This window comes from Euleptes europaea, chromosome 7 (assembly GCF_029931775.1).
Source record: "Euleptes europaea isolate rEulEur1 chromosome 7, rEulEur1.hap1, whole genome shotgun sequence".
Classification (NCBI taxonomy): domain Eukaryota; kingdom Metazoa; phylum Chordata; class Lepidosauria; order Squamata; family Sphaerodactylidae; genus Euleptes; species Euleptes europaea.
Window position 1 is genome coordinate 93,971,484 of NC_079318.1, and position 27,763 is coordinate 93,999,246.

Consider the following 27,763-nt stretch of genomic DNA (forward strand, 5'->3'; position numbering starts at 1 on the left):
TAGACAGATTCAGGGAGGATAGGTCTATCAGTGGCCCATGGCATCTGAAGGGAACCTCCATTCCCAGAGGCAGTCGACCTCTGAATACCAGTGCCAGGAGGCAGCATCAGGGGAATGCCTCAGCCTCTATGCCCGGCTTGCTGCCCCCCCTCCCCAAGGACAATTGGCTGAATGCTGTGTGAGACAGGATGCTGCAATAGATGGACCACCAGTCTGAGCCAGTAGGTCTCTTCTGATGTTCCTAAGATTTCAAGGGATGTTAAAAAAAAAAAAAAAAACCCTTACATTTCCCCCCTGTCTAATTTTTAAAGCCATAAATATTGAGAAACAATTCCGCTGTACACATCCTGTTCTGTTTTGGGTTTCCTTTCCAGGAAACCCTAGTTCCAAAAGAATTCTATTTGGCAACACTTTTTAAAAAAAAACACACACACACACACATTAGGATAATATACATTTTTTAGCATCTTCCCAGCAAGTCAGACATTGGGAGAAACTGCCTAAAACTGTGACTCCTTCTCAAATGCCATCCGTTGATAGCATCAATTAAAAAAGTATTTGGCCAACGCCTGCCTACAGGTGAGTTTTTAACTGACCAGTTCCAAAAGAATTCTATTTGGCAACACTTTTTTAAAAAGAAAAACACACACACATTAGGATAATATACATTTTTTAGCATCTTCCCAGCAAGTCAGACATTGGGAGAAACTGCCTAAAACTGTGACTCCTTCTCAAATGCCATCCGTTGATAGCATCAATTAAAAAAGTATTTGGCCAACGCCTGCCTACAGGTGAGTTTTTAACTGACCAGTTCCAAAAGAATTCTGTTTGGCAATACTTTTTCAAACACACACACACATTAGGATAATATACATTTTTCAATGTCTTCCCAGCAAGTCTAAAACTGGGAGAAGCTGCCTAAAACTGGGCCTCCTTCTAAAACGCCATTCGTTGATAACAAATTTTTATCGACAAAAGCATTTGGCCAACGCGAGCCTACAGGTGGGTTTTTAACTGACCAGGAATGGAACTTGGCAAAGATTTTGCTGACAGGTGGACCCTAAAGGGTTGTGTCAAGTCATGGTAGGGTTGCCAGATCCCTCTTCGCCACCGGCGGGAGGTTTCTGGGGCAGAGCCTGAGGAGGAAGGGGTTTGGAAAGGGACTTTACCCAATGTATTCTCTACACCAGCCTTCAGAGAATGTAAGACACGTGTCAGGTCTGCTGGTCCTTTGGGGTAAGTGCCTATGAATTATAACTATGACATGTAAACTATATTATGATTTGCATCTTCTAGTATTGGGCTGTAATATTTCTGACTGTTTTCTAGAGGTCTGTGGACCCAGTAAAAATTTTCATGAAGCTAAAGGAATTATACTAACAACTGATGAAGCTTATACGCGAAACGAACACAGATCCGGAAGTGTCGTTCTGTTGATTGGATTTCTCCGCTTGGAACTCTTGGATTTTGCCCTCCTAGACGGCGCACGTCACCTACGAGCGCCGAATCATCTTGGGACAAGTTTGTTAGACTTTTTCTTTGGGAATTTGGAATTGTACACTTCGTTTTGATATTGTTTGATTTTGCAACTGTGAATACTACACCCTTTGTGTCCCCTCTGGGACGGGCCAGTGACTTTTATTTCCGGTGCGGTAACCGGTTATTTGATTATGTTGGTGAAGCAACCCTTGTAATGCTTATTTTTCCGAGTTGAGATTGCATCCTGTTGAGCTGGTACTAGTTTATATTACAATTATATAAATTGTGGTTTATTTTCTTGATATTGAGCCTGTGCTGTGATTTTCTTAACTATTGTTGTTTCAGCATAAGTAGCAATTTGTTAGTACCTGGAGGTTGGCAACCCTAGAAATACCTGGAGATTTTTGGCATGCAGAAGGTCCCAGGTTTAATCCCTGGCATCTCCAGTTAAAGGGACTAGGTGAGTAGGTGATGCAAAAGACCTTTGCTTGAGACCCTGGAGAGCCGCTGCTGGTCTGAGTAGACAATACTGACTTTGATGGACCAAGGGGCTGATTCAGTGTCAGGCAGCTTCATGTGTTCATATGTTTAGTAAATGCATGCTGGGGACGAGTGCCCGATCTTGTAGATGTGATGTGGGCACTTCCTGCCCGCCCAACCATGCTGCAGCATGAAGAATTTGAGCCGGCAGGAGGTTTTTGGGCACAGCAGGCCATTGCAGCCCACTGCTGATCGCCCGCTGAAGTCACTTCGGTGGGAGGAGAAGATGGCGAGTCAGCAAAACAGAGTCCAATTGCCAAACTGACCATTTTCTCCAGGGGAACTGATCTCTATCGGCTGGAGATCAGTTGTAATAGCAGAAGATCTCCAGCTAGTCCCTGGAGGTTTACATCAGTGATTCTAAAGGGGAATGAAGGTACTAAAATGTCCAAAAAGCTAACCTACGTCAAGTAGTACCTTCTAGGAATATAGCTTGTTAACAAGCTATAGTACCTGGAGGTTGGCAACCCTAGATCGAACGCAGGTCCGCGAGCAGAGCCTCCGACTGCAGTACTGCAGTCAAAATATTTCAGCCCTCCGAAAATAACAGCTCCTTGGCAACCCCTGTCCTACTTTCCCCCCATCGTGCCCCCACCATCTGGATACCATCCCAGTTAGCTGCATTTCCCTGCCTGATCCCCCAGACCATTCTTCCTTTCTTTTGCTCTCCCCCTCCTCCCCGCTTCTGTCTCTCATCTCTTTTATAAGAGGAAATGCTTATCGGCAGCAGCCGGCCAGGAATCTAGGCCTGTCGAAACCGCCCCCCCTCCCTTCAAATCCCTCTCGCTCGTCTGCCGGGCCGTAAATCATCCCTCTTGGAATTGGCTCCGCGAAGGGCTTCTCTGCGGAGGCAGCTGCAGGGCCCCCGCAGCTCTCCTTTTAATTAAAACCCTCGCCGGCCCCCCGTCTCGGGGCCTTCGCTGCGGGTCGGGTCTGGAAACGAAACCTTCCTGTCCCGCCGTGCAAAACAGTTGGAAAAGAGGTCACGGCGAGCATCCTCCTGTGCCTTGGAATGAGGACATGATACAATCCTCCTCCCCACCACCCAATGTGAAAAAGATTCAGTGTAGAAAACCTTCACACATGAGCACATGAAGCTGCCTTATACTGAATCAGACCCCTGGTCCATCAAAGTCAGTACTGTCTACTCAGACCGGTAGCGGCTCTCCAGGGTCTCAGGCAGAGGTCTTTCGCACCACCTACTTGCCTGGTCCCTTTAACTGGAGATGCCAAGGATTCAACCTGGGACTTTCTGCATGCCAAGCAGATGCCCTACCACTGAGCCACAGCCCCATCCCATGGCTCTCCAGGGTCTCAGGCAGAGGTCTTTCGCACCACCTACTTGCCAGGTCCCTTTAAGATGCCAAGGATTCAACCTAGGACCTCCTGCATGCCAAGCAGATGCTTTACCGCTGAGCCACAGCCCCTCCCCAATACCCGATCCAATACCCCATCCCAATAACCCTCCATGAAGATAGTTTTGGGACGATAGCAGTGTTGGTCTGCAGTAGAAGAAGAAGAGGAGTTGGAGGAGCTGGAGTTGGTTTTTTATATGCCGACTTTCTCTACCACTTAAGGAAAAATCAAACTGGCTTACAATCACCTCCCCTTCCCCTCCCTGAAACAGAAACCCTGTGAGGTAGGTGGGGCTGAGAGAGCTCCAGGAGAGCTGTGACTAGCCCAAGGCCACCCACCTGGCTTCATGGGGAGGAGTGGGGAAACCAACCCAGTTCCCCAGATTAGCCTCCTCCGCTCATGTGGAGGAGTGGGGGATCGAACCCGGTTCTCCAGATTAGAGTCCAGCGCTACAAACCACCGTTCGTAACCGCTACACTGCGCTGTCTGGTGCAAGCACCGTTTTGGAAGAGGTATTTTCCTCTGTCTGTGAGAGAGGTGGGAATGCCTCTTCTAAAATGGGGTGAAAAGAGGCATCGCCTCCGGAGAAAGAAAGAAAGAAAGAAAGAAAGAAAGAAAGAAAGAAAGAAAGAAAGAAAGAAAGAAAGAAAGAAAGAGAGAGAGAGAGAGAGAGAGAGAGAGAGAGAGAGAGAGAGAGAGAGAGAGAGAGAGAGAGAGAAAGAAAGAAAGAAAGAAAGAAAGAAAGAAAGAAAGAAAGAAAGAAAGAAAGAAAGAAAGAAAGAAAGAAAGAAAGAGGAATCTTTTCTAAAACCATACCAATTTGACACTCACATGCATCTAAAAACAAAATACACTTGTTTCTTTAGGAATGGTTCTTTTCATAGGCAAACATATGCCGATTTGGTCACTTAGCTAACCAGCTAAAACTCCTAGGATTATTTACGTACTCCTAGAAACCCTTCCCCACTTCAGTACCTGGAGACTACCGCGGGTACAGTACTCTGTCAGGATACAGATGTTTGGCGGATCGATGCAGGCCCCAATAAAACGCGTCAGATGCTTGTTTTGAACATCCCTCATCTGGAAAGGAGGGGGGGGAGAAGAGAGAGAACACGTGGAATGATTAAAGCGCCCCATTTTGCCAGACCACCCCTCCAAGTTCCCCCCCCCACCCTTAAGGCAACTTTGAGGTCAAGACAGCTGTTTATTAATTATGAGCAATTAATTACAGCAGAAATACATTGGCTTTCAGCTGAGATCTCTGCCAGAGACCATCTGCCGTCAGCAAGGTCAGAGGGAGGAAAGGCTACAACGCCCCCCCACACACACACACACCTGGAGCGAGACCACACTGACACCCCCCCTCCCTAAGAATCTTTTAAACAAAATATTTTAATTGCTATTTGGATTTGTTTTTAATTAGCTGTTTTGGGCACCGTTTTTTTTTCTGGGGGGGGTCGGTGTGAAAAGCACTGCAAAAATACATGAAATAAACATGTACATACAATCTTGGCTGTGAATACCTTCATGTGAAATGACTTCAAGTTAGGGTTGCCAACCTCCAGGTGCTGCCTGGAGATCTCCCGCTATTACAACTGATCCCCAGATAAAAGAGTTCAGTTCCTCGGGAGAAAATGGCTGCTTTGGAGGGTGGACTCTATGGCATTATACCCCATTGAAGGCCCTCCCCTCCCCAAACCTCGCCCTCCTCAGGCTCCACCCCAAAAATCTCCAGGTATTTTCCAACCCAGAGTTGGCAACACTACTTGAAGAATATGAAGGGCAGGGGAAGGACTCCTGCATTCCCACCTAGGGTTGCCAGCTCTGGGTTGGGAAATACCTGGGGATTTTGGGGGTGGAACCTGAGGAGGGCGGGATTTGAGGAGGGGAGGGACTTCAATGCCATAGAGTCCAATGGCCAAAGCGGCCGTTTTCTCCAGGGGAACTGATCTCTGTCGGCTGGAGATCAGTTGTAATAGCAGCTAGTACCTGGAGGTTGGAAACCCTATCATGCATGGAAGCTGAGGCAAGGGGAAAGACATCTGCAATCCGCTGAAACCTCCAACCCCATGTTTAGGGTTGCCAACCTCCAGTTATAAGGTGTAATTCAGAAAAAAGCAGAAAGTTCCAAAAATTTATTTGGGTGGAGGGGAGGAGAATCTGCTTTCCAATTTATTGGAGAAGAAGAGGAAAGGGTTGGCTTTCCCTGGAGAACATTCTGTCTAGGATTTCTGTCCCAGAACTGGGGCAGTTTTGCTCCCCTCCACCCCGCCTCCACCTTACAGAGCCACTGGAGAAATCAGAACTCGCAAAGCATATCTCAGACCCCATTTGCTGAGAAAACTGGAGCGATCCCCTTTTCAGATCCCCTTTTCACACAGGATTTTAGATGAAGAATTGGTTTTTATATGCCGACTTTCTCTACCACTTACGGGAGAATCAAACCGGCTAACAATCACCTTCCCCTCCCTGCAACAGATACTTTGTGAGGCAGGTGGGGCTGAAAGAGTTTGGAGAGAGCTGTGACTAGCCCAAAGTCGCCCAGCTGGCTTCACGTGGAGGAGTGGGGAAACCAACCCGGTTCACCAGATTAGCCTCCGCCGCTCGTGTGGAGGAGTGGGGAATCAAACCCGGCTCTCCAGCTCGGACTCCACTGCTCCAAACCACCGCTGTTAACCACTACACCACGCTGGCTCTCTCCCTTCCCCCTCCGCTCCAAATCTCTCTCAGTCTTGGCATAGGTACAGCCTGTATTTTTTCCAAAAAAAATAAAAATAAAAATTCTTTAGGAGAGGTTACTGGAGCCCCCCCAAAAAAACCTCCCATCAAGACGGTGCTTGGAGGGAATCGTTCCTGACTCCAGGGGATGAGCGACAGATCATCAGAATGAAAGGAATTCGAGCCCTGGGCCCAGCCCCTTGCGTGAGCCAGGGGGGCGGGAAGGATAGAGGGGGCACGAAAGAGTGATTGATGCAATTCTGCAAAAGGATCCTTTTAGATTTGCTCTTTCCACCCCAACCCCCCCAAAAAAAGATGGTGCAGAGAGCGCTCTGTGACCCTTCTGGCCGCAATCTTTGCATGTATTAATGCCTCTTTCGCAACCGCCACCCCCTTGTTTGCATTCTCTCTCTCTCATACACACACAGAGCCGTTCCTCTCCCTGTAAAGAGCTCTAAGTCTTAATTAAAGGGGGGAGCAGATGGCCGCCCCCCTGCCGGTTCCCCGCTAATGAGTCATTAGCCCTTCTGCTGCTGCAGCCCGGGTGCCGCTCTGTGCCACATTCTGTGCCCCCCTCCGCTTGTTGACTTCCCCTTCGCTAATGAGCCTTTGGCCTCTGGCAGAAAATGCCCCACCGGTACGGCGCCCCCTGCTGGTGCCCCAGTAAACTACCACGGAAAGTAAGCGAAACACATGAAGCTGCCTTACACTGACTCAGACCCTTGGTCCATCAAAGTCAGTATTGTCTACTCAGACCGGCAGCGGCTCCCCAGGGTCTCAGGCAGAGGTCTTTCACGTCACCTTCTTCCCTGGTCCCTTTAAATGGAGATGCCGGGGATTGAACCTGGGACCTTCTGCATGCCAAGCAGATACTCTACCCCTGAGCCACGGCCCCTCAACACAGCCTCTCAACACCAGTGGGACAGTAGTGGTAAGGTACAAGGTGATCCTGCTCTGAGAAATCTGGACGAATCCAAGAATCATAGAGTCGGAAGGGGCCATGCGGGCCATCTAGTCCAACCCCCTGCTCAATTCAGGATCAGCCTAGAGCATCCCTGACAAGTGCTTGTCCAGCCTCTGCTTAAAGATTGCCAGTGAGGGGGAGCTCACCACCTCCCTAGGCAGCTGATTCTACTGTTGAACAACTCTTACTGTAAAAAAGTTTTTCCTAATATCCAGCCGGTACCTTTCCTCCCACAATTTAAACCCATTATTGCGAGTCCTGTCCTCTGCGGGCAACAGGAACAGCTCCCTGCCCTCCTCTAAGTGACAGCCCTTCAAATACTTCAAGAGAGCAATCCTGTCCCCCCTCAGCCTCCTCTTCTCCAGACTGCACATTCCCAAGTCCCTCAGCCTTTCCTCGTATTGCTTAGTCTCCAGGCCCCTGATCATCCTCGTTGCTTTCCTCTGCACCTGCTCGACTCTGTCCACATCCTTTTCGAAGTGAGGCCTCCGAAACTGTACACAATACTCCAGGTGCGGCCTGACCAATGCAGTGTACAGCGGAACAATTACATCTTGCAATCTGGATGCGTCAAGCCAGAATAAAGACAGCTTCTGTAGGGTTTCCCGAGGCTTCTGGGCTCCAGATCTTGCCCGAGCTGGCCGGTACCACCCTGGCCAGAGCCCGCCCTGAGACAGCTCCCTGCTCCCAATGCCGCTGCTGCCTTATCTGCAAAGCTCTACCCTTCAAGGAGCTAAGGGACAGGCAGGGCGCTTACGTGTTTCAGTTCAAACTGGACCTTGCGTGTGAGCTCGATGCGCTTCCGGTTCACGTGTTTCACGGCCACGAGGTTCCCCTGCAAAGAGACATGGTGACCCTTTATGTGCAAGTGCGTAACTTGCTGCAGAGCAGCAGATCAACCGGATGTGAGACCCACCCGCTCGGGTAGGGTTGCCAACCTCCAGATTCTAACCAGTAATTTCAGCTGTAGGTATAGTAGTACCAGTAATCAAAAACACAGTTGTAGGCTATATAAATCAACCAATTGTGTTATATTTAAAGCATATAACATGTGGCATGAAAAGAAAAAACAGTTTCTGTTATATGTATATTATTATTTCCATAATGTAACACAGGTACAAATCAACAGCAAAAGTACTGCAAAGCAGGAGTCAACAAAAATAAATATAAATATAGCAGTCTTCTTCACACACACACACACACACACACACACCTCAGAAATACTTTAGCTGTTAATTACAACGCCAGCAGTATTGATTGGAAATTCATAATAAACAAATATAGGTTATTTACAATAAAATTAAGTTTTCATACTCACATATCCTTACATATGATTCATTCTTTATCACAGTAACTTGTGAGGTCAGACCCGACAAAGATTCTATCTTGTTCACAGTCATGTAGCTGATAGTTAGCATCACATTTAAATACATATTAGTTAGATCCCAGGTGCAAAAAAGGTGGTTACGGAAAAGAGGTAAGGTCATTCATCATATTTAACCCTTTAGGTGTAACACAATCAAATCGACGTACAAAACGTGCTTCCTGCTGACAGAGAACCTTATCTATATTGGTCCTTTGATATTTCTTAGGCAAAAATTGCCAGACCGCAAAGAATTTTAAATCATCCTCAGAGTGTTTGAATCGAATCCAATGTTCTCCCTGCCTGTAAAAAGCTTTACTCGGGAGGATACCGGCTTTAAATTTGAACTACGTCATTTCACAAATTGTAATTCTATGAATGTGATTTATGTTTTAATTTGCCCATGCAAATTAATTTATGTCGGTAAGACATTACGCCCCCTAAAATTAAGAATTGGGGAGCACCGCTCACGAATCAGAAATCACGTGATGGATGCGCCCGTCGTAGAACTTTGAAAACTTAATTTGATTGTAAATAACCTATATTTGTTTATCATGAATTTCCAATCAATAATGCTGGTGTTGTAATTAACAGCTAAAGCGTTTCTGAGGTATATATATATATATACAAACCCAGACACTGAACTGAATTGAATAAGGCTTCCGTGAATTATTGGGTTGGCTGAAGAAGATTTGAAACAGGCATTTACCGGCATCCTGTACCACTACCAAATGGACAACAGCCTATAACACTTAATTTCAAGAAGAAGACTTTGCTATATTTATTTTTGTTGACACCTGCTTTGCAGTACTTTTGCTGTTGATTTGTACCTGTGTTACATTATGGAAATAATAATGTACGTATAACAGAAACTGTTTTTTCTTTTCATGCCACATGTTATATGCTTTAAATATAACACAATTGGTTGATTTATATAGCCTACAACTGTGTTTTTGATTACAACCTCCAGATTCTAGCTGGAGATCTCTTGCTATTGCAACTGATCTCCAGCCGATAGAGATCAGTTCCCCTGGAGAAAATGGCCGCTTTGGCCATTGGACTCTATGGAATTGAAGTCTCTCCCCTCCCCAAACCCCGTCCTCCTCAGCCTCCGCCCCAAAAACCTCCCGCCGGTGGGGAGGAGAGATCTGGCAAACCTAGCTAAACAGCATTCAGAAAACGCGGGGAAAACACGAGGGGAAAGCAAGGTGACTTCTGAAGGTCGGAAAATGCATGCGTAATCAAAACAAAACCCCCGAAGTAGTTGGGGTGTGACCACGAGGGAAACAGCCCTGCATAAAAGGCCTCTGGCTGCCATACTATGCTCCCATGTGCATGCTCTCGGCACCAAAATGGTACAGTGGGAAGCCGTCAAGCCGTCCTGCTCCATGAAATGGCCCCTAGCGTAGGAGAGAGGCCACGCACCCACTTGTGTAGAAGCCCCGCCCCTAAATGTCAGGGTGCCACCCCCACCCAGGACCAGAACTCAGGGTCACCCTGTGAAAATTATTGGCGGCAGACCCAAGATGGAAGCATTGCTCCCACGATGAGCAGTTGGCTTGTGGAACTCACTGCCACAAGCATGGGGTGACACCCACTTGCTTACATGGATTTTGAAAAGGGGGCTGGACATATTTAGGGAGGACGAGTCAACTACTGGCACTTTGCCGTGATAACTGAATGGGATCTCAGAAGAAGAATGCCTCTGCTTGTTCGATGCTGGGCAGCAGCCAGCAGAGGAGGTCTGTGGCTAGCAGGGCCTGCTTGTGGGCTTCACCGGGGCAGCTGACTGTCCTCTGATGGAAACAGGATGCTGGTCTACACAGAGCGTTGTGCTGATCCAGCACGGCTGCTTGTATTCTGTCCTTTTAAACTTACCTTGTAATAAGCCGTCTTGGCATATACCTGGAACTGCCCCTCCGTGGTAAGCAGGGACCCATAGTTTGAACCCCTCTGTGAGGAGAGAAGGAAAGCAATGAGGGGGCTTCCTATGGACAAAGCACACCCTATCCACCACCTGAGTCCCCCCCACATTTAAGATTTCACTTGTTTCATTTGCGTAACTTCGTGCGGGGTCGGCAAGATTCAAGTCCAGTAGCACCTTGTGTGTGTGTGTGTTAAGTGCCGTCAAGTCGCTTCAGACTCATGACGACCCTATGAATCCATGTCCTCCAAAATGTTTTATCTTTGACAGCCTTGCTCAGGTCTTGCAAGTTGAGGGCCGTGACTTCCTTTATAGAGTTAATCCATCTCTTGTTGGGTCTTCCTCTTTTCCTGCTGCCCTCAAGCACCTGAGAGACCAACACGATTTTCGGGGGTATGAGCTTTCATAAGAACATAAGAAAATCCCTGCTGGATCAGACCCAGGCCCATCAAGTCCAGCAGTCTGTTCACACAGTGGCCAACCAGGTGCCTCCAGGAAGCCCACAAACAAGGCGACTGCAGCAGCATTATCCTGCCTGTGTTTCACAGTACCCAATATAATAGGTATGCTCCTCTGATCCTGGAGAGAATAGGTACACATCATGACTAGTCTCCATTTTGACTAGTAGCCATGAATAGCCCTCTCCTCCATGAACATGTCCACTCCCCTCTTAAAGCCTTCCAACTTGGCAGCCATCACCACATCCTGGGGCAGGGAGTTCCACCATTTAACTATGCGTCGTGTGAAGAAAGACTTCCTTTTATCAATTTTGAACCTCTCACCCTCCAGCTTCAGCAGATGACCCTGTGTTCTAGTGTTATGAGAGAGGGAGAAAAGCTTCTCCCTGTCCTCTCTCTTTATACTTTGACTTTCGAGAGTCAAAGCTCGAGAGCTCATACCCGGGAAAACCTGTTGGTCTCAAAGGTGATACTGGATTCAAATCTAGCTGTCCTACTGCATTCTCACATGGCTACCCTCTGAAAATATCTTCATTCAGCATCATTTCAGGTGGGTAGCTGAGTCAGTCTGCGGTAGAAGAGCAAGATTCAAGTCCAGAAGCACCTTAAAAACCAACAAGATTCCCAGGATATAAGGCTCTGAGAGGCAAAGCTCTTTTCGTCAGATACCTGAGGAAGGGAGCTTTGACTCTTGAAAGCTTACACCCTGGAAATCTCGTTGGACTTTAAGGTGCTTCTGGACCAAAATCTTGCTCTTCATACCAAGTGCACATTTCAGATTATATTGATGCAGATTTATTCATTTCTTTTTAAAAGCAGAACCACAATCCAGTAGGAAAGATCTCAGCACACAGAGCTACCTAAAGCCAGGGGGTTGTTAGCAGCTGATGCATTAATCTTTGACTGAGAAGACCCCAGGTTCAAATTCCCACTTGGTAATGAAATTCACTGAGTGGCCCCTGGGCCAGTTACTCTGTTTCAGTCTAACCCACAGTAGGGTTGTTTTGAGCATTAAATGGGGGTGGAAGGAAGTGGGGTTGGAATATGATAGATAGATAGATAGATAGATAGATAGATAGATAGATAGATAGATAGATAGACAGACAGACAGACAGACAGACAGACAGACAGACAGACAGACAGACAGACAGAGACAGAGTCAGAGACAGACAGACCCCATGTGAGGCCAGAGATGATAGTTGGTTGGTTGGTTGGTTGGTTGGTTGGTTAGTTGGTTGGTTGGTTGGTTGGTTGGATGGATGGATGGATGGATGGACAGGGTCCATGTGAGGCCGGGGATAATAGATAGACATATAGACCGATAGACAGATAGATCGATAGACACATAGACCGATAGATAGACATACAGATGCCCAGGGGAGACCCGGGGGGACAGGCAGAGGGCACTCACCAATGAGAGGGTGAGCTTGCTGCCAACGCTGCGCAAATTTTTCTCCAAATTGCTGGACTGCACGTCCTCCCAGTGAATGCGCCATAGCTCCGATGCCAGCTCCTTCTCCAGCTTCATTTTCCTGGGGATGGGCAGGGTGCGTTTTCAGAGGCCAACCCTGGCAACACAGTCTCTCTTCCTCGCTATACCCCCTGCCCTCTGTCACAATGCCAAAAGCTCAGAGCCTCGTTTTCTCTTTTCATCTCTCATAAACCTTGAACTTGCGCTTCCCCCCAAACCCTTGTAGTTGATTGCAGCAAATTCAGGAAAAAGATAAACAATTTGTATTTACAGGGTTTGCTGTCGCAAGAGGTTCTGACCGCCACTAGTTCAGATTGCTTTTAAAAGGGGACTGGAAAAATACATGGTGCAGGATAGTTCTGTTGGCCGTGGCTGCTTCAATGGAACCTCCATGATCAAGGGCAGGATGTCAGAGCCGTAGCCCCTCCTGTGGGCTCCTCCATTCCAGCCCATGACAATACAGGCTGTTTTGTTTTCCACCCTTTCCCTAATAATCCATAGCGCAGACGTGGCCTGTTCCACTGCTGCCCACACCCAGTGGACACGGTATCCACTACACTAGGGGAAGGGCCATAGCTCAGTGGTAGAGCATCTGCTTGGCATGCAGAAGGTCCCAGGTTCAATCCCCGGCATCTCCAGTTAAAGGAACTAGGCAAGGTGATGCTAAAGACCTCTGCCTGAGACCCTAGAGAGCCATGGAGAGGGCTGTGGCTCAATGGTAGAGCATCTGCTTGGCATGGAGAGGGTCCCAGGTTCAATCCCCGGCATCTCCAGTTAAAGGGACCAGGCAAGTAGGTGATGCTAAAGACCTCTGCCTGAGACCTTGGAAAGCCATGGAGAGGAGCTGTGGCTCAGTGGTAGAGCATTGGCTTGGCATGCAGAAAGTCCCAGGTTCAATCCCCACCATCTCCAGTTAAAGGGACCAGGCAAGTAGGTGATGCTAAAGACCCCTGCCTGAGACCCTGGAGAGCCATGGGGAGGGGCTGTGGCTCAGTGGTAGAGCATCTGCTTGGGATGCAGAAGGTCTCAGGTTCAATCCCCAGTATCTCCAGTTAAAGGGACTAGGCAAGGAGGTGATGTGAAAGACCTCTGCCTGAGACCCTGGAGAGCCGCTGCTGGTCTGAGTAGACAATACTGACTTTGATGGACCGAGGGTCTGATTCAGAATAAGGCAGCTTCACGTGCTCCTGTGTAGATCTCTTTGTCAGACACTTATTACAGGGCTAGCTGGATCTTGGATCTGCTCCAGGTGCTCCGTTTTTAGCCTCCGCCTGCACAAACGATGCTGGCACTCACCTGTACACAAAGAAGGCCGCCATGCTCACCAGAGAGAGGACCAGGGTCATGACAAGAGACAGGATCTCCAGCAAGGATAAAGAAGCTGGGGAAGGAAAACAAGAAGAAGGGGCTGTTAGTGCCCAGCTAGCCGACCGCAGACATTTCCCCAGGGCTGGTTCAAAGTGTTTTATCACCCCGATGCTGCCAGCCAGGTACAAGCCAAGCCCCGGTGGCCGGGTAACAGGGTGGGCGATGGCTGTAATTACAGAGTCCCTTCCTGAGTTGCTAATGACTGCAGGCCAGTTGCCAATGGTTGTTGAGAAACAAGGAAAAAATATATATCAGCAACGCAGACCACTGAATTATGCCAATCCACTTTACAGAATAAAGTTACTTATGTCTCACATCTATATCCTAAGAACTAGGCTAATTATGTACAAATAACTAAACATTACACAATGAAGTTACGTTTGGCTGAGCCGACCAATGCCCAAACAAAATACAATAGTATTAAGAATGCTCCCATGTAGCTCTCAGTTCACAATGAAAAACGGGTGCAGGAGACTTGAAGATGCACCTCGTGGTGGGGAAAGATGCACTTCATAGCGGGGGAAATAAATCAAACTGTAATCCTGTGCCGCCAACTCTCAAACGAGTGCAGGCAGGGCCGGATTTAGGTTTGATGAGGCCCTAAGCTATTGAAGGTAATGGGGTCCTTTATACGTCGAGCTATCCTTTGTCAACAACAAATTGTCGCTGTTTTTCGTGTTGAATATATGCTATATGGTCATTTATGGACCTAATAGGTATTTAAAGCCATTTGCACATAACAAAATATGTATTTTATCAAAGTAATTGTTGAACTGAAATACAATTAAGAAGAAGTATATTAATAGTGAAATAATTATTAAGCTCTAATTTAAAATGATTTTTTATTCATAACAAACATAATAATGCAAACACATTGGCATTTGGCAAAAACAAAAGTTTTTGTACATCCAGTTTTTAAATTTTTGGGGGGGCCCCAAGAGAGTGGGGCCCTAAACTATAGCTTGTTTAGCTTATACATAAATCCGGCACTGGCAAAGCGTCTTAAAGATGCACATTATAGTGAAGGTAGTAAGTAAAGCCGTAGGATATAGATGTGAGACATAAGCAACTTTATTCTATAAAGTGAATTGGCATAATTCAGTGGTCTGCGTTGCTGATATATATTTTTTCCTTGTTTTGATAATACTATTGTTGTCGGTACGCCTAATTTTGGTTAGATTCCAAATGGTTGTTGAGAGACAACTTTAGCAAACTGGGTGTATCCGGAGAATGCCAGCTTTCATTGAAGGCACAGCAAGTTTCTAGCCCACAAGGGAGCAGACAGGAAAGAACACTTGGAAAAAAAATCTCCCAGTCTCACTCTGTTCTTGTAGGTCGTTTATGCCTGGGAGTTTTATCTGAGGTTCGTTGCTCGCCGGACCCACACTTTCTTGTTGGGAATCTATGCACCAGCAGTCTCCAAGCTCACATCAAGTCGCTGCCCCTTGAAATGCTGCTTTGTCATTGGCTTACTTTGCAGAGCTTACTGTGAGTTAAAATCCCCCCCAAAACCCAATTGCTGCATAAAAAAGCATTTTAATAACAAAAACCAAAAAAACGGAGCAATCTGAAAGGGGGGGGGGGAAGAAATCCAAGCCTTGGTTTTAAAAAGCCTTTCTTCTGCTCAGAAAGAGTTCCGAGGAAGCAGGAAGCATTTGAATCCCCGCCTCTTTACACACAGCTTTGTAATTGGTTATGCGAGAAACCAACTTGCATGTCCCGCACTTTGCCTTATGCACGGTGATTTCACCCAGGCTGAGCTCAGGGGAGAGGGTAGAATCGGGTTAACAGAGGAACGGGAAGGTCCGGGATTGGTGAGGGCCGGCAGTGAGGTCATCTCTAATGGAGAGAAAACTCATGCAGAACTCCAAGGAACAACTGAGATAGACTGGGGCGAACATGAGTGAAAGTACCCATGCGTAAACAACCTTCGTTTCCTGTATGAGCAAATTTTCTTTATGGGCAAATTTGCAGATTTTAAAGCTAAACAAAACACTCCTTTTGTGTGAGCAATGAAGACATAATAGTGCCTTTTCTAGGGACTTCCTCCCTCCCCACATGTAAATACCCCTCTTCCTTCCATTTTTGGTTCCATGGTTCCTTTTACTGCCATTTTCCTTAACCATGCTTAGCTCTGAACCACCAACTTTCTAGCCATGGTTGCCAACAGTCCTTTGGAGGGAACATTCGTGACTTGATGCAGATTAATGTTTGAATGTTGGGAATGTTTTAACATTCGCCACCTTGGGGACCCTGGTGGAAAGGTGGCATAGAAATGTATTAAGCGTTTCCCCTAATCTCTATGGTAAAGACCAACGAGCCTTGGGGAAATTCCTAGAGTGTCATCATCCATGCCACTTTCCTCCTATTTTCTTCCGCTCCTCAAAGAAATGAGGGTTGAGGCGGGAGAAATGGCAGAATACAGAGCTGGCAACGAGAAAAGGTGGGATAGAAATATTTCAACAAACAAATAAATAAAAGAAGTCACTGGCCCCTACCCTCGTCCCACTACCTTTTTGACAAGCTGGATTGCTATTCTCAAAACCGCAGAAGGGCACATCTCTGGGAACGGCATTTCCTGGCCAGTGGATATCCTTCCCAGGTACCATCTCTAGTTTCTTGGTAGTCCCGTTGTAACTGATAACAATCTGTGGGAAGCAGGAGAAGGAGGAGAAGGAAAAGGACACAGTGTGGTGTAGTGGTTAGAGCATCACACCAGAACAAGGGAAACCTGAACTCAAATTCCCTCTTGGCTATGAAGCTCAACTAGAGACTTTGGGCCAGACATCCTCTCTCAGCCTAACGTACCCTGCAGCGTTGTTAGAATGAAATGGAGTGCGGGGGGACCACGTATGCTGCCTTGATCTCCTTGAAGGAAGGGTTGGCGTGGCTGTTGTCCAACAAGGCTTCTGATTGGTCACTGGAAATTTGCTTGGCTAGGGTTGCCAACTTCAGGTTGGGAAATTCCTGGAGATTTGGTGGTGGAGCCTGGAGAGGGCCAGGTTTGAGAAGGAGAAGACCGCAGCAGTGTATAATGCCACCCAATCCATTTTCCAAAGCAGCCATTTTCTCTAGGGGAACTGATTTCAATTATAATTCCAGGAAATCGCCAGGCAACCCGATTGGCAGCCATTTTTTCCTGGCTCCGCCGCCTGTGGCAGCCGTTTTGTGGTTGCACCCACCGCCACCTAGGGTTGCCAATCTCCAGGTGATAAGCTGGAGATCTCTTGCTATTACAACTGATCTCCAGCTGACAGAGATCCGTTCCCCTAGAGAAGATGGCCTCTTTGGCAATTGGACTCTATGGCATTGAAGTCCCTCCCCAAACCCCGCCCTCCTCAGGCTCCACCCCCAAAATCTCCAGGTATTTCCCAACCTAGAGCTGGCAGAATTCCAAAGGTGCCCACTGGCACAAAGAAGGTTGGGGACCCCGGAGTTAAGGTGACACAATGGAAGTCTTTAGAACTCAGTGGAACAAGGTTTTTTAAAAAAACCACAAATGTAGATGGCTTTTGAATAAAAGATCAGACATTTTTACGAAGGCTGGGTCTGTTAGCCATAAGAGCTTCAGGGTTCAGGGGCAGTCTACCTCCAAAAACCAGATAATGGAGACAAATGAGAGGAAAGGCAATTTCAAGCCACTCAGTTGAATGAGGACTTTTAAAAACCCTGTCTGATCAATCTGCATCTGCTTGTGCTGCAGGGTTGCCAGATCCAGGTGGGAACTACCTGGAGATTTTTGGGGCAGAGCCTGAGGAGGGCGGGGTTTGGAGAGGGGAAGGACTTCAATGCCATAGAGTCCAATTGCCCGAGCTGCCATTTTCTGCAGGGGAACTGATCTCTATCGGCTGGAGATCAGTTGTAATAGCAGGAGATCTCCAGTTAGTACCTGGAGGTTGGCAACCCTATTGTACTGGGATGTACTTGCGATGGGCCTGCCTGGCGGAACGGCCTTTCACTGGGGGCTTTTTCAGGGCATGGGTTGTCGTCGCTGGTAATGAGTTGTAGCCACACCGATTTATTTTGTTCTACTGCAATCTGAAATGGCATCAAAGCCCGCCTTGACTCCTCTTTGGAGAAAGGTGGGTTAACAGTGTCCCGAACAAAAAATAAATCAACTAACGCTCTCCTCGTGAGCTCCCTATGAGCATCTGGAGGCCTTCTGTTGGAAACAGGATGCTGGAACAAATGGACCTTTGGCCTGATCCATCAGAGGAGATTACAGAGATGCTATTGGCTGCTCCACCAACCTCAAAATCTCCTGAGGCAGGGTCCATGTCCCAGAGTGAGTAGTCCGTCTCCCGATCACCGTTCTTGTCGATTTTCAGGAACCCCGTGACCCCTGCATGGTGGAAGGGAGAGGAAAAAACTTAATGTTCCCAATCCAAAACATCATTTGCGCCATGTCCTTCCTCCTCAAATCCCTGGACTCCAAAACGAGAAACTTGACGTTTTCTCTATTCTGTATGGCCCCAGTAAACTAGTCTGAGAGGTTGGGATTAATGGCTATGGTTTCCCTCAACCCTGGAGAATGGAATTTGGGGAATGTTTTCTGTCACGCTCTCATTCCTCCCTTCTACATGGAAATGAGGGATGCCTGTAGAGTTGCCAACCTCCAGGTGGGACCTGGAGGTCTCCTGGAATTACAATTGTTTTCTAAATGGCAGAGATGGGTTCCCCTGGAGAAAATGGCTGCTCTGGAGGCTGGGGCATTATATTCCACTGAGGTCCTTCCCCTCTCCACACCCTGCGCTCCTCAGGCTCCAACCCGCCAAATCTCCAGGAATTGGCTGACCCAAAGATGGTAACCTTACAGAGGAAGAAGAGGAAGAGGAAGAGGAAGAAGAAGAGGAGGAGGAAGAAGAAGAAGAAGAAGAAGAAGAAGAAGAAGAAGAAGAAGAAGAAGAAGAAGAAGAAGAAGAAGAGTTGGTCTCGGCTGGGGGGAACAGAGTACTAAATTGAAATAATAAATAAATAAATATTTGTATATGCCGAATTTCTCTACCTTTTAAGGAGAATCAAACCAGCTTAAAATCTCCTTCCCTTCCTCTCCCCACAACAGACATCCTTGTGAGGTAGGTGAGGCTGAGAGAGTTCAGAGAGAACTGTGACTAGCCCAAGGTCACCCGGCTGGCTTCTTCTGGAGGAGTGGGGAAACCAACCAGGTTCTCCAGATTAGAGTCCGCCGCTCATGTGGAGGAGTGGGGAATCAAATCTGGTTCTCCAGATTAGTGTCCACTGCTCCTAACCACTATGCCACAACAGACACCTTGTGAGGTAGGTGAGGCTGTGAAAGTTCGGAGAGAACTGTGACTAGCCCAAGGTCACCCAGCTGGCTTCATGTTGGTCTCCCCTCTCCTGCACATGAAGCCAGCTGGGTTCACCAGATTAGAGTTCGCCGCACTTATAATCAAGGGTGAGAAATAACAATGTGCTGCAATGACAGTCTAGCTATTTTATAGAGGATTAAACCATGTATTGGTGTGGTAGTATGAAGGAGGATATTGAAATAAGCTGTAATATAGAAATTTGGTTAAAAAAAATTTAAGTTTACATATATATCTTTATTTTAAATTATGAAGATTGCTGTATGGTTTTTTTTTATTTTGCTGTTGTTTATTTTTTTGAATAAATAATTATTTTTAATAAAAGATTAGAGTCAGCCGCTCATGTGGAAGAGTGGGGGAAACCAACGTGGTTCTCCAGAGTCCACCGCTCCTAACCACTACACCACACTGGCACATTGAAAGGTACACTGCTAACCGTAGTAGGTTCGGTTCCGCATCTGGCGGGTGATAGCGGTGGCGTTGCGGATGGACCCTCCCAGCTCCAGCGTCTCATTCACAGCTTGGGCGTAGAGCATCACACCATCGTGGAACGCTGCAGCAATGTAGTTCTTCTGCAAGGCATGACAATGGCCAGTCTACGGCACTGAGGTCCCTCCCCTCCCCCAAACCCCGCCCTCCTCAGGCTCCGCCCCCAAAAACCTCCCGCCGGTGGCGGAGCGGTTCCCGGCAACCCTACCTTTGACCCCCACCCTGTTTTATAACTCATAGGACATACGGCCCCCGCCCAAAGCATGTGCATGGAGCTGGACATGCTGGAAAGAGAAATCTGGCCTCAACAGGGGCCAGGGCTTTTTCGACCCTGGCTCCAGCCTGGTGGAATAGTCTCCCCAGTAACAGCAGGGCCAGCAAAACGAAACCAATCGCCAGGTGTACAAGGGGAAGCCGCTAGCTATTCTAAGTTATTCAACATACTGGCCTCCCCACCCCTTTTCCTTCCACTCGTCTTCTGTGGGGCAGATTCTGCTGTCCAGGCTACGTAGGGTTACCAGGTCCCTCTTCGCCACCAGTGGGAGGTTTCGGGGGCGGAGCCTGAGGAGGGTGTGGTTAAGGGAGGGGAGGGACTTCAATGCCATAGAGTCCAATTGCCAAAGCGGTCATTTTCTCCAGGGGAACTGATCTCTAGCGGCTGGAGATCAGTTGTTATAGCAGAAGATCTCCAGCTAGTACCTCGGGGTTAGAAAATTAGTACAGAAAAGTTACAGTTCAATGCAAAAACAGTTTGTATTGGAGGGACCAACCAAACAACAACAACAAAGTGCTATATACATGGGTGAATGATCACTTCAGTGAAGTGCAAAGTACAACAGTATGAGTTACTATTTTGTGTCCTAAATACAGGTAGATGTCCAATGGATGTTCATCTTGCTGAAGAACAAGGTGGAATGCTGAGATACGATCGTTTCGGAGTCTTCTTCAGTCCCACATATTTCACCATAAATACACTTCAATAAAAATTCACTTCAATAAAAATTAACAAGTGTTGGCGCATTCAATTTTTATATTAAAATCAGTAGTTCAATAGACTCAGAAGATTCAAAAGCGGATTAAATGCACAGCTTCTTACAATGGCTGTAACAAGTTCCCCGAGGGATACAAAGTATCGCAGCTGCTTACAGCCATTGTGAGAAGCTGTGCATTTAATCCGCTATTGAATCTTCTGAGTCTATTGAACTACTGATTTTTATATAAAAACTGAATGCGGCAACACCATGTATCCATATGAGGAACTTGTTAATTTTTATTGAAGTGAATGCATACACTTAGGGTGAGATATGTGGGACTGAAGAAGACTCCGAAACGATCGTATCCCAGCCTTCCACCTTGTTCTTCAGCAAGATGAACATCCATTGGACATCTACCTGTATTTAGGATACAAAATAGTAACTCATACTGTTGTACTTTGCACTTCACTGAAGTGATCGTTCACCCATGTATATAGCACTTTGTTGTTTGGTTGGTTCTTCCAATACAAACTGTTTTTGCATTGAACTGTAGCTTTTCTGTACTAATCTTCTAACCTAGGGTAACGGTACAGAGGTGTTTGTTGTTTTAGTACCTGGAGGTTGGCAACCCTACACAGAGTCCAATTGCCAAAGCAGCCATTTTCTCCAGGGGAACTGATCTCTAGCGGCTGGAGATCAGTTGTAATAGCAGGACATCTCCAGCTATTACCTGGAAAATGGCAACCTTAGGGCTACGGCAGTTACTACTATTTTAACGCCATCTTGTTTTAAATAGCTATGCTTGTTGTGTTTTAGTTATTGATTTTAATGTCTTATGGTGAGGGTTGCCAACCTCCAGGTACTAGCTGGAGGTCTCCTGCTATTACAACTGATCGCCAGCCAACAGAGATCAGTTCAGCTGGAGAAAATGACCGCTTTGCCAATTGGACTCTATGGCATTGGAGTCCCTCCTCTCCCCAAACCCTGCCCTCCTCAGGCTCTGCCCCAAAAATCTCCCGCTGGTGGCGAAGAGGGACCTGGCAACCCTAATTATGGTGTTGTTGATTTTGAAGGTTGTAACCCGCCCTGTGGCACAGAGTGTTAAGCTGCAGAGCTGCAGTACTGCAGTCAAAAGCTCTGCTCACGACCTGAGTTCGATCCCGACGGAAGTTGGTTTCAGATAGCTGGCTCCAGGTTGACTCAGCCTTCCATCCTTCTGAGGTCGGTGGAATGAGTACCCAGCTTGCTGGGGGTAAAGGGGAGATGACTGGGGAAGGCACTGGCAAACCACCCCGTAAACAAAGTCTGCCTAGGAAACGTCGGGATGTGACGTCACCCCATGGATCAATAATGACCCGGTGCTTGCACAGGGGACCTTTACCTTTACCTTTAACCCGCCCTGAGCTCGGTAGGAACGGGATTGAGAGCGGGCTATAAGTGCAAATATAACTAAATAAACAGAATTTGTCCTTACCAGCCCGTCCTCCATGGTGAAGTTGAATTGTGTTTGGGCTGCCTGCCTGACCTCCTCCAGGAATGGCTTGTATTCAGGGTTTGTCGGCTCAGTGTAGGTAATGATCATCACGGACTAGGGAGGGGAAAGAGAAGAATGCAACGTCAGAATCACTCGTGGTGGTTTAATTACGCTTTTCAAGAACGCCGTCCAGATCCACCCAACCCAGATTTCTCTTTCCAGCATGGCCAGCTCCATGCCTCTGAGAAACTCACAACAAGCCAGTGCACGAAAGCATCACAAATCTGGTTCTCAGAGGTATACTGCTCCTGTTTGTGGGGGTTCCGTTTAGCTGATCTGGCTCATAGCCATTGACAGACCCTGTTGGCGGGGGTTCCATTTGGATGATCTGGCTCATAAGAAAAACCCTAAACTGACTGCCAATCCTGTTGACAGACACGGTGGGAAAGGAAAGGATTTCCCCTTGACCCTTTCGAGGCTAATTTAAGAGTTGGAATTTTAATCTGTTATCTCTTGCAAACAGAGAACCAGCAGAGGTTAATTTTTAAAAATGAAGATCTCGTTAAAGGAAAACGTTGGTGACTCCTGAGTTAGCTAGCCTAGCATGTTTCCAGATTACTTCAGGAACCCACCGAGCGGGGCAAAGGCCAGCTTTCTCTGATTTGTTCCCAGCGTTTAGGATTCAGTTTTGCCAGTCAATGACCATAATAAATTGAATCGAATTGTTTAGGATTCAGAGGCGTACTGCCTGGAGATCTGGAGGTTCCATTTAGCCTTCACGGTCGGTGGTGGAAAATGCCGTCAGGTTGCAGCCAATTTATGGCGACCTCTGGTAGGGTTTTCAAGGCAAGAGACGTCCAGAGGTGATTTGCCACTGGCTGCCTCCGCATCACGACCCTGGCATTCCTTGGAGGTCTCCCATCCAAATACTAGCCAGGGCCAACCCTGCTGAGCTGCTGAGATCTGATGAGATTGGCCTAGTGTGGCAAAGCGGTTAACAGCGGCAGAATCTAATCTGGAGAACCGGGTTCGATTCCCCACTCCTCCACATGAGGCCAGCTGGGTGACCTTGGGCCAGTCACAGTTCTCTCCGAACTCTCTCACCCCCGCCTGCCTCACAAGGTGCCTGTTATGCGGAGGGGAAGGCGATTGATTGTAAGCCGCTCTGAATCTCCTTAAAGGTAGAGGAAAGTGGGGTATAAAAACCAACTCTTCTTCTTCTTCTTGCCTGGGCTATCCAGGTATGGGGCAGCTCTCAATAGCTCCTCCGCAAATTCCCCTTACAAAGCCACCTAAGCCAGAGATCATGTCTTTAGGAGAGCATCCCTGTCCCCTCTGAACAAATCCCCCTCCCCAGCAATTCCCTTCTGGCTCCCAGCTTGCTGGGTTATTAATAGCCACAACCAGCCAGTTACTCCATCCGGGGAATTATCTTGTTTCCTTCCTCTTCTTTGGCTGATGCTAGCAAAAAGAAAGAAAGAAGCCAAGCCAGGGCCAGGCCTTTCTATTATCCCTCCACCCCTTCCCAATGTCCCCTCCCCACAATGGATCTTCCAGTTTAGGTTTGGCAAATACGCACATTGCCCCTGTTCACACAACATGGTGACCGTTGTGGGAGGACTGTGGGTTACGCATGCCCGGTAGGATCCTGGTATTCATGACTGTAAATTCTGAAATGGGCTTTGCACATATTTTGTGGTGGGGTGGACAGTGCTAGAGCACATGGTTTGCTAAAGGGTTTGAGCTCAGAATAAGACAGTTTCATATAATTACGGGGTCATTGCTCCTCAGGAGAGAGTTTGTCTTGCATACAGAAGACCGCTCCCAAGGTTCAATCCCCGGCATTTGTAGTTAAAAGATCTCAGGTGACAGGTTCAGGTGGGTAGCCATGTTGGTCGGCAGTACAAGAGCAAGATTTGAGTCCAGTAAGACCATGAAGGCCAACAAGATTTCCAGGGTATAAGCTTTTCACAGTCAAAACTCCTGTCATCAGGTGACAGGTGTCGAAGTGATCTACTTAACATAAAAACATAAGAAAGGCCCTGCTGGACCAGACCAAGGTCCATCAAGTCCAGCAGTCTGTTCACACAGTGGCCAACTAGGTTATTCTAGGAAGCCCACAAGCAAGATGGCTGCAGCAGCATTTATCCTGCCTGTGTTCCAAGGCACCTAATATAACAGGCCTGCTCCTCTGATCCTGGAGAGAATAGGGATGCATCATGGCTAGCATCCGTTTTTACTAATAGCCATGAATAGCCCTCTCCCCCATGAACATGTCCACTCCCTTCTTAAAGCCTTCCAAGTTGACAGCCATCACCACATCCTGGGGCAGGGAGTCCCACCATTTAACTATGCCTTGTGCGAAGAAATACTTCCTTTTATCTGTTTTGAATCTCTCCCCCTCCAGCTTCAGCAGATGACCCCGTGTTCTAGTATTATGAGAGAGGGAGAAAAGCTTCTCCCTGTCCACTCTCTCCACACCATGCATAATTTTACGGACCTCTGTCATGTCTCCCCTTAACCGCAATCAGGGCAGACAAGGTTGAACTAGGTAGACCAGTCCCCTGGTGGTAAAAAGGCAGCTTCATAGGATCAGGGCGATCACTCAGAGTGGCAGGGCATCTGCTTTGCATGCCGACGGTCCCCGGTTCAATCCCTGGCACCTCCAATAGAAGGTGTTAGGAAGAGCCCCCGTCATTCAAAGTAAATAATACCAAGCTAAAGAGATCCACGTTCTGACTCAGTATGAGGCAGATTGATGTTGCACATGAGGGAATTCTCCTGCAATTTGATTGCTGTCACACAAGAAGTATTTAGTAATCTACAGCTGACAGTTTACGAGATTTTTCTGTCAGGTGCCTGATGAAACATCAATAAGCATTAGACGAAGAAGAAGAACAAGAGTTGGTTTTTATATGCCTACTTTCTCTACCACTTAAGGAAGAATCAAACTAGCTTGCAATCACCTTCCCTTCCCCTCCCCACAGCAGACACCCTGTGAGGTAGGTGGGGCTGAGAGAGCTCGAAGAGAGCTGTGACTAGCCCAAGGTCATCCAGCTAGCTTCATGTGGAGGAGTGGGGAGCAGTTCACCAGATTAGACTCTGCTGTTCACACGGAGGAGTGGGGAATCAAACCCGGTTCTCCAGATCAGAGTCCACCACTCCAAACCACCGCTCTTAACCACTACACCACACTGGTTCTCTTTTGCGGTAAGGATGTCACAAGGAGAATCCAAGATGCAAACTCAAAACCTGGGTGGAACATTTTAAATACCTGGCAAATTTCTGCTTCGGCCCAGAAGCTTGCTTCAGAGTGGCCGCGAGAGATTTGGCACAGATGCTTACCTTGTAGGCCTCCCGGGCCAGGGCGTCGTTCGCGTCCCCTCGTTGCCAAGGGAGCCGTCGGTCGGGGAAGTAGGAGCTCTGCAGGCTGGCCCCGTATAGGTCGATGTAGAAGAAGGCATACTCGCCCGCAGTGAGCCCCTCGCGATGGGCGTAGAGCATGAGTTCGTGGAAGATGCCCAGGGCACAGCAGACGTAGACGACTGTGAGGCAGAGAAGGGGGAAGGTACGGTCAGCAGGGCGGTCATTTTGATTCACAGAAGGTTGGATACTGGAGCAGAGGCAGACAGTCTGGTTGTTTGTGCACGGGTACTTTCACGCACATTTGCCCCCGGTCTGTCTCGGTTGTTCCTTGGAGTTATGCATGGGTTTTCCCTCCATTAGAGATGACCTCGCTGCCAGCCTTCACAAATCCTGGGACTTCTTGTTCCTCAGTTAACCCGATTTTTCCCTCTCCCCTCAGCTCAGCCCGGGTAAAATCATAATGCATAAGGAAAAGTGCGGGACGCGCAAGCTTGGTTTCTCTCACAGCCAGTTACAAAGCAGGGTGTAAAGAGGCAGGGATTCAAATGCTTTCTGCTTCCTGGGAGCTCTTTCTGAACAGAAAAAAGGCTTTTAAAAATGAGGCTTGGATTTCTCCCCCACCTTTCATATTGCTCCGTTTTTGTTTTTTTGTTCTTAAAATGCTTTTTTACGCTGTCATTGGGTTGAGGGGGGAAGGCTTTTCTCTGTACAAAGTAAGCTGTACAAAGTAAGCCAATTACAAAGCAGCATTTCAAGGGGCAGGGACTTGATCTGAGCTTGGAGACTGCTGGTGCATAGATTCCCAAAAGGAAAGTGTGGGTCCAGCGAGCAACGAACCACAGGTAAAACTCCCATGCATAAACGACTTCTGACTGGCACTTGCCACATTTTGGGGAAAAAATGCTAAATAAGTAGGGTTGCCAGGTCCCTCTTCTCCTCCGGCGGGAGGCTTTTGTGTATAAGTGCGTGTGTGCGCGCGCCCCGACACACGAGTGTCACTTCCGGTTTAGAACTGGAAGTGCTGCCTCGCAAAGGGCCTTTACCTCTTAGTTTGAGTGGTAAAGCGGCCCTTTACCACTCAAACGAAGAGGTATAAGGCCCCTCGCAAGGCGAACGTCCGGTTCTAAACCGGAAGTGATGCACGCGGTATGCATGCGCGCATGCACGTTTGCCCACCGACCCTCGGGTGGTCGGCGGGCAGAGGGGTCAATTGCCAGGGGTTTGCCCGCCACCAGAGGGCACCAGGCAACCCTATAAATAAGTGACAATTGTCTGTCTTTTTATTCCCAAATCTACTGCCTGGCTGACGTGCCCTAATGAGAAGTATGGTGTCAGATGAGAATCAACACTGGTCCTTCTCCACAACGCATTACAAAGGCTTGTGAAGAACTTATCGATTTGCTGAGCCGTACATCTCTATAAAAAGGTCTTCTCCGCTGTGCTATGTCTCTGAAGATCAATCAAGATCGTAACTTTCAGGTACCACACCTGGGTGGGACGTGGCCTTTTTCGTGGCTGCCCCACCCAGCTATGGAACCCCCAGATCTTGGAGAGTCACTGAAACAATCGTCTCCCCCCACTTTTGGATTGTAATAGTAGGGTTGCCAACTTTTCTTTTTAACCAGTGCCTGCTACATTGCCAACTCCAGTTTAGGAAATTCCTGGAGATTTGGGTGTGGAGCTTGTGAAGAGTAGTTTTGGGAGAGACGGGAGCTCAGCAGGTATGTGACGCCATAGAGTCCACCCTCCAAAGCAGCCATATTCTTCAGGGGAACTGATCTCTATAGTCTGGAGATCATTTGTTATTCCAGGAGATAATAACGGGTATAAATTACGGGCGGAAAGGTACCGGCTGGACATTAGGAAGAAACTTTTTACAGTAAGAGTTGTTCGTTAGTGGAATCGGCTACCTAGGGAGGTGGTGAGCTCCCCCTCACTGGCAGTCTTTAAGCAGAGTCTGGACGAACGCTTGTCAGGGATGCTCTAGGTTGATCCTGCATTGAGCAGGGGGTTGGACTAGATGGCCTCTATGGCCCCTTCCAACTCCATGGTTCTATTATTTCAGCAGTTGTCTTGTCCTGAGTGGGGCAGGAGGAGGAGGAGGAGGAGGAAGGGAAAGAGCTGTGCAGGCCACATGCTGCGCATTGCAATCTCCTTCCCCCTCTCCCTCCCTCCTCTCCACGAGTTCAAATCCCCCAGGGGGATTCCCGCATACACTTTTCTCTAGATTCCTTCCTCGCTGAATCCGAAAGGCAAGCCGCAGCCTTCTCCTCCCTCCCCCCAAAAAGTTGGCCTCTGCAAACCCCAATCCCTGGCCAAATTCCTTCCGCCAGGAACCATTAACACCCCGAGGAGGTTGCGAAAGGAGGCCTCGTTGTTTGGAGAGGGGGGAGAGAGGCGAGTTCCCTTTCCATTAGCACCCCCAGCAAGCCACCAACGCCCCCTCCCTCCCTACAGGAACCGGCACCAAGCCCAGAAAACCCTCTACCAAA

At 47.9% G+C, this 27,763-nt stretch overlaps 1 protein-coding gene across 1 annotated transcript in view; it reads right to left on the minus strand.

Annotated features, from left to right (window-relative positions):
* NPR1 (natriuretic peptide receptor 1) overlaps nt 1–27,763 on the minus strand; it is a 79,485-nt gene that overhangs the window by 19,203 nt on the left and 32,519 nt on the right. The window contains exons 2-11 of the mRNA XM_056853758.1: nt 25,251–25,450; nt 21,906–22,019; nt 19,405–19,540; nt 17,892–17,983; nt 16,154–16,289; nt 13,570–13,654; nt 12,214–12,334; nt 10,299–10,373; nt 7,815–7,892; nt 4,351–4,455 (exon numbers count right to left, since the gene is read on the minus strand). Coding sequence (XP_056709736.1) covers nt 4,351–4,455; nt 7,815–7,892; nt 10,299–10,373; nt 12,214–12,334; nt 13,570–13,654; nt 16,154–16,289; nt 17,892–17,983; nt 19,405–19,540; nt 21,906–22,019; nt 25,251–25,450 — 1,142 coding nt within the window. The remainder of the gene's footprint in view (nt 1–4,350; nt 4,456–7,814; nt 7,893–10,298; nt 10,374–12,213; nt 12,335–13,569; nt 13,655–16,153; nt 16,290–17,891; nt 17,984–19,404; nt 19,541–21,905; nt 22,020–25,250; nt 25,451–27,763) is intronic.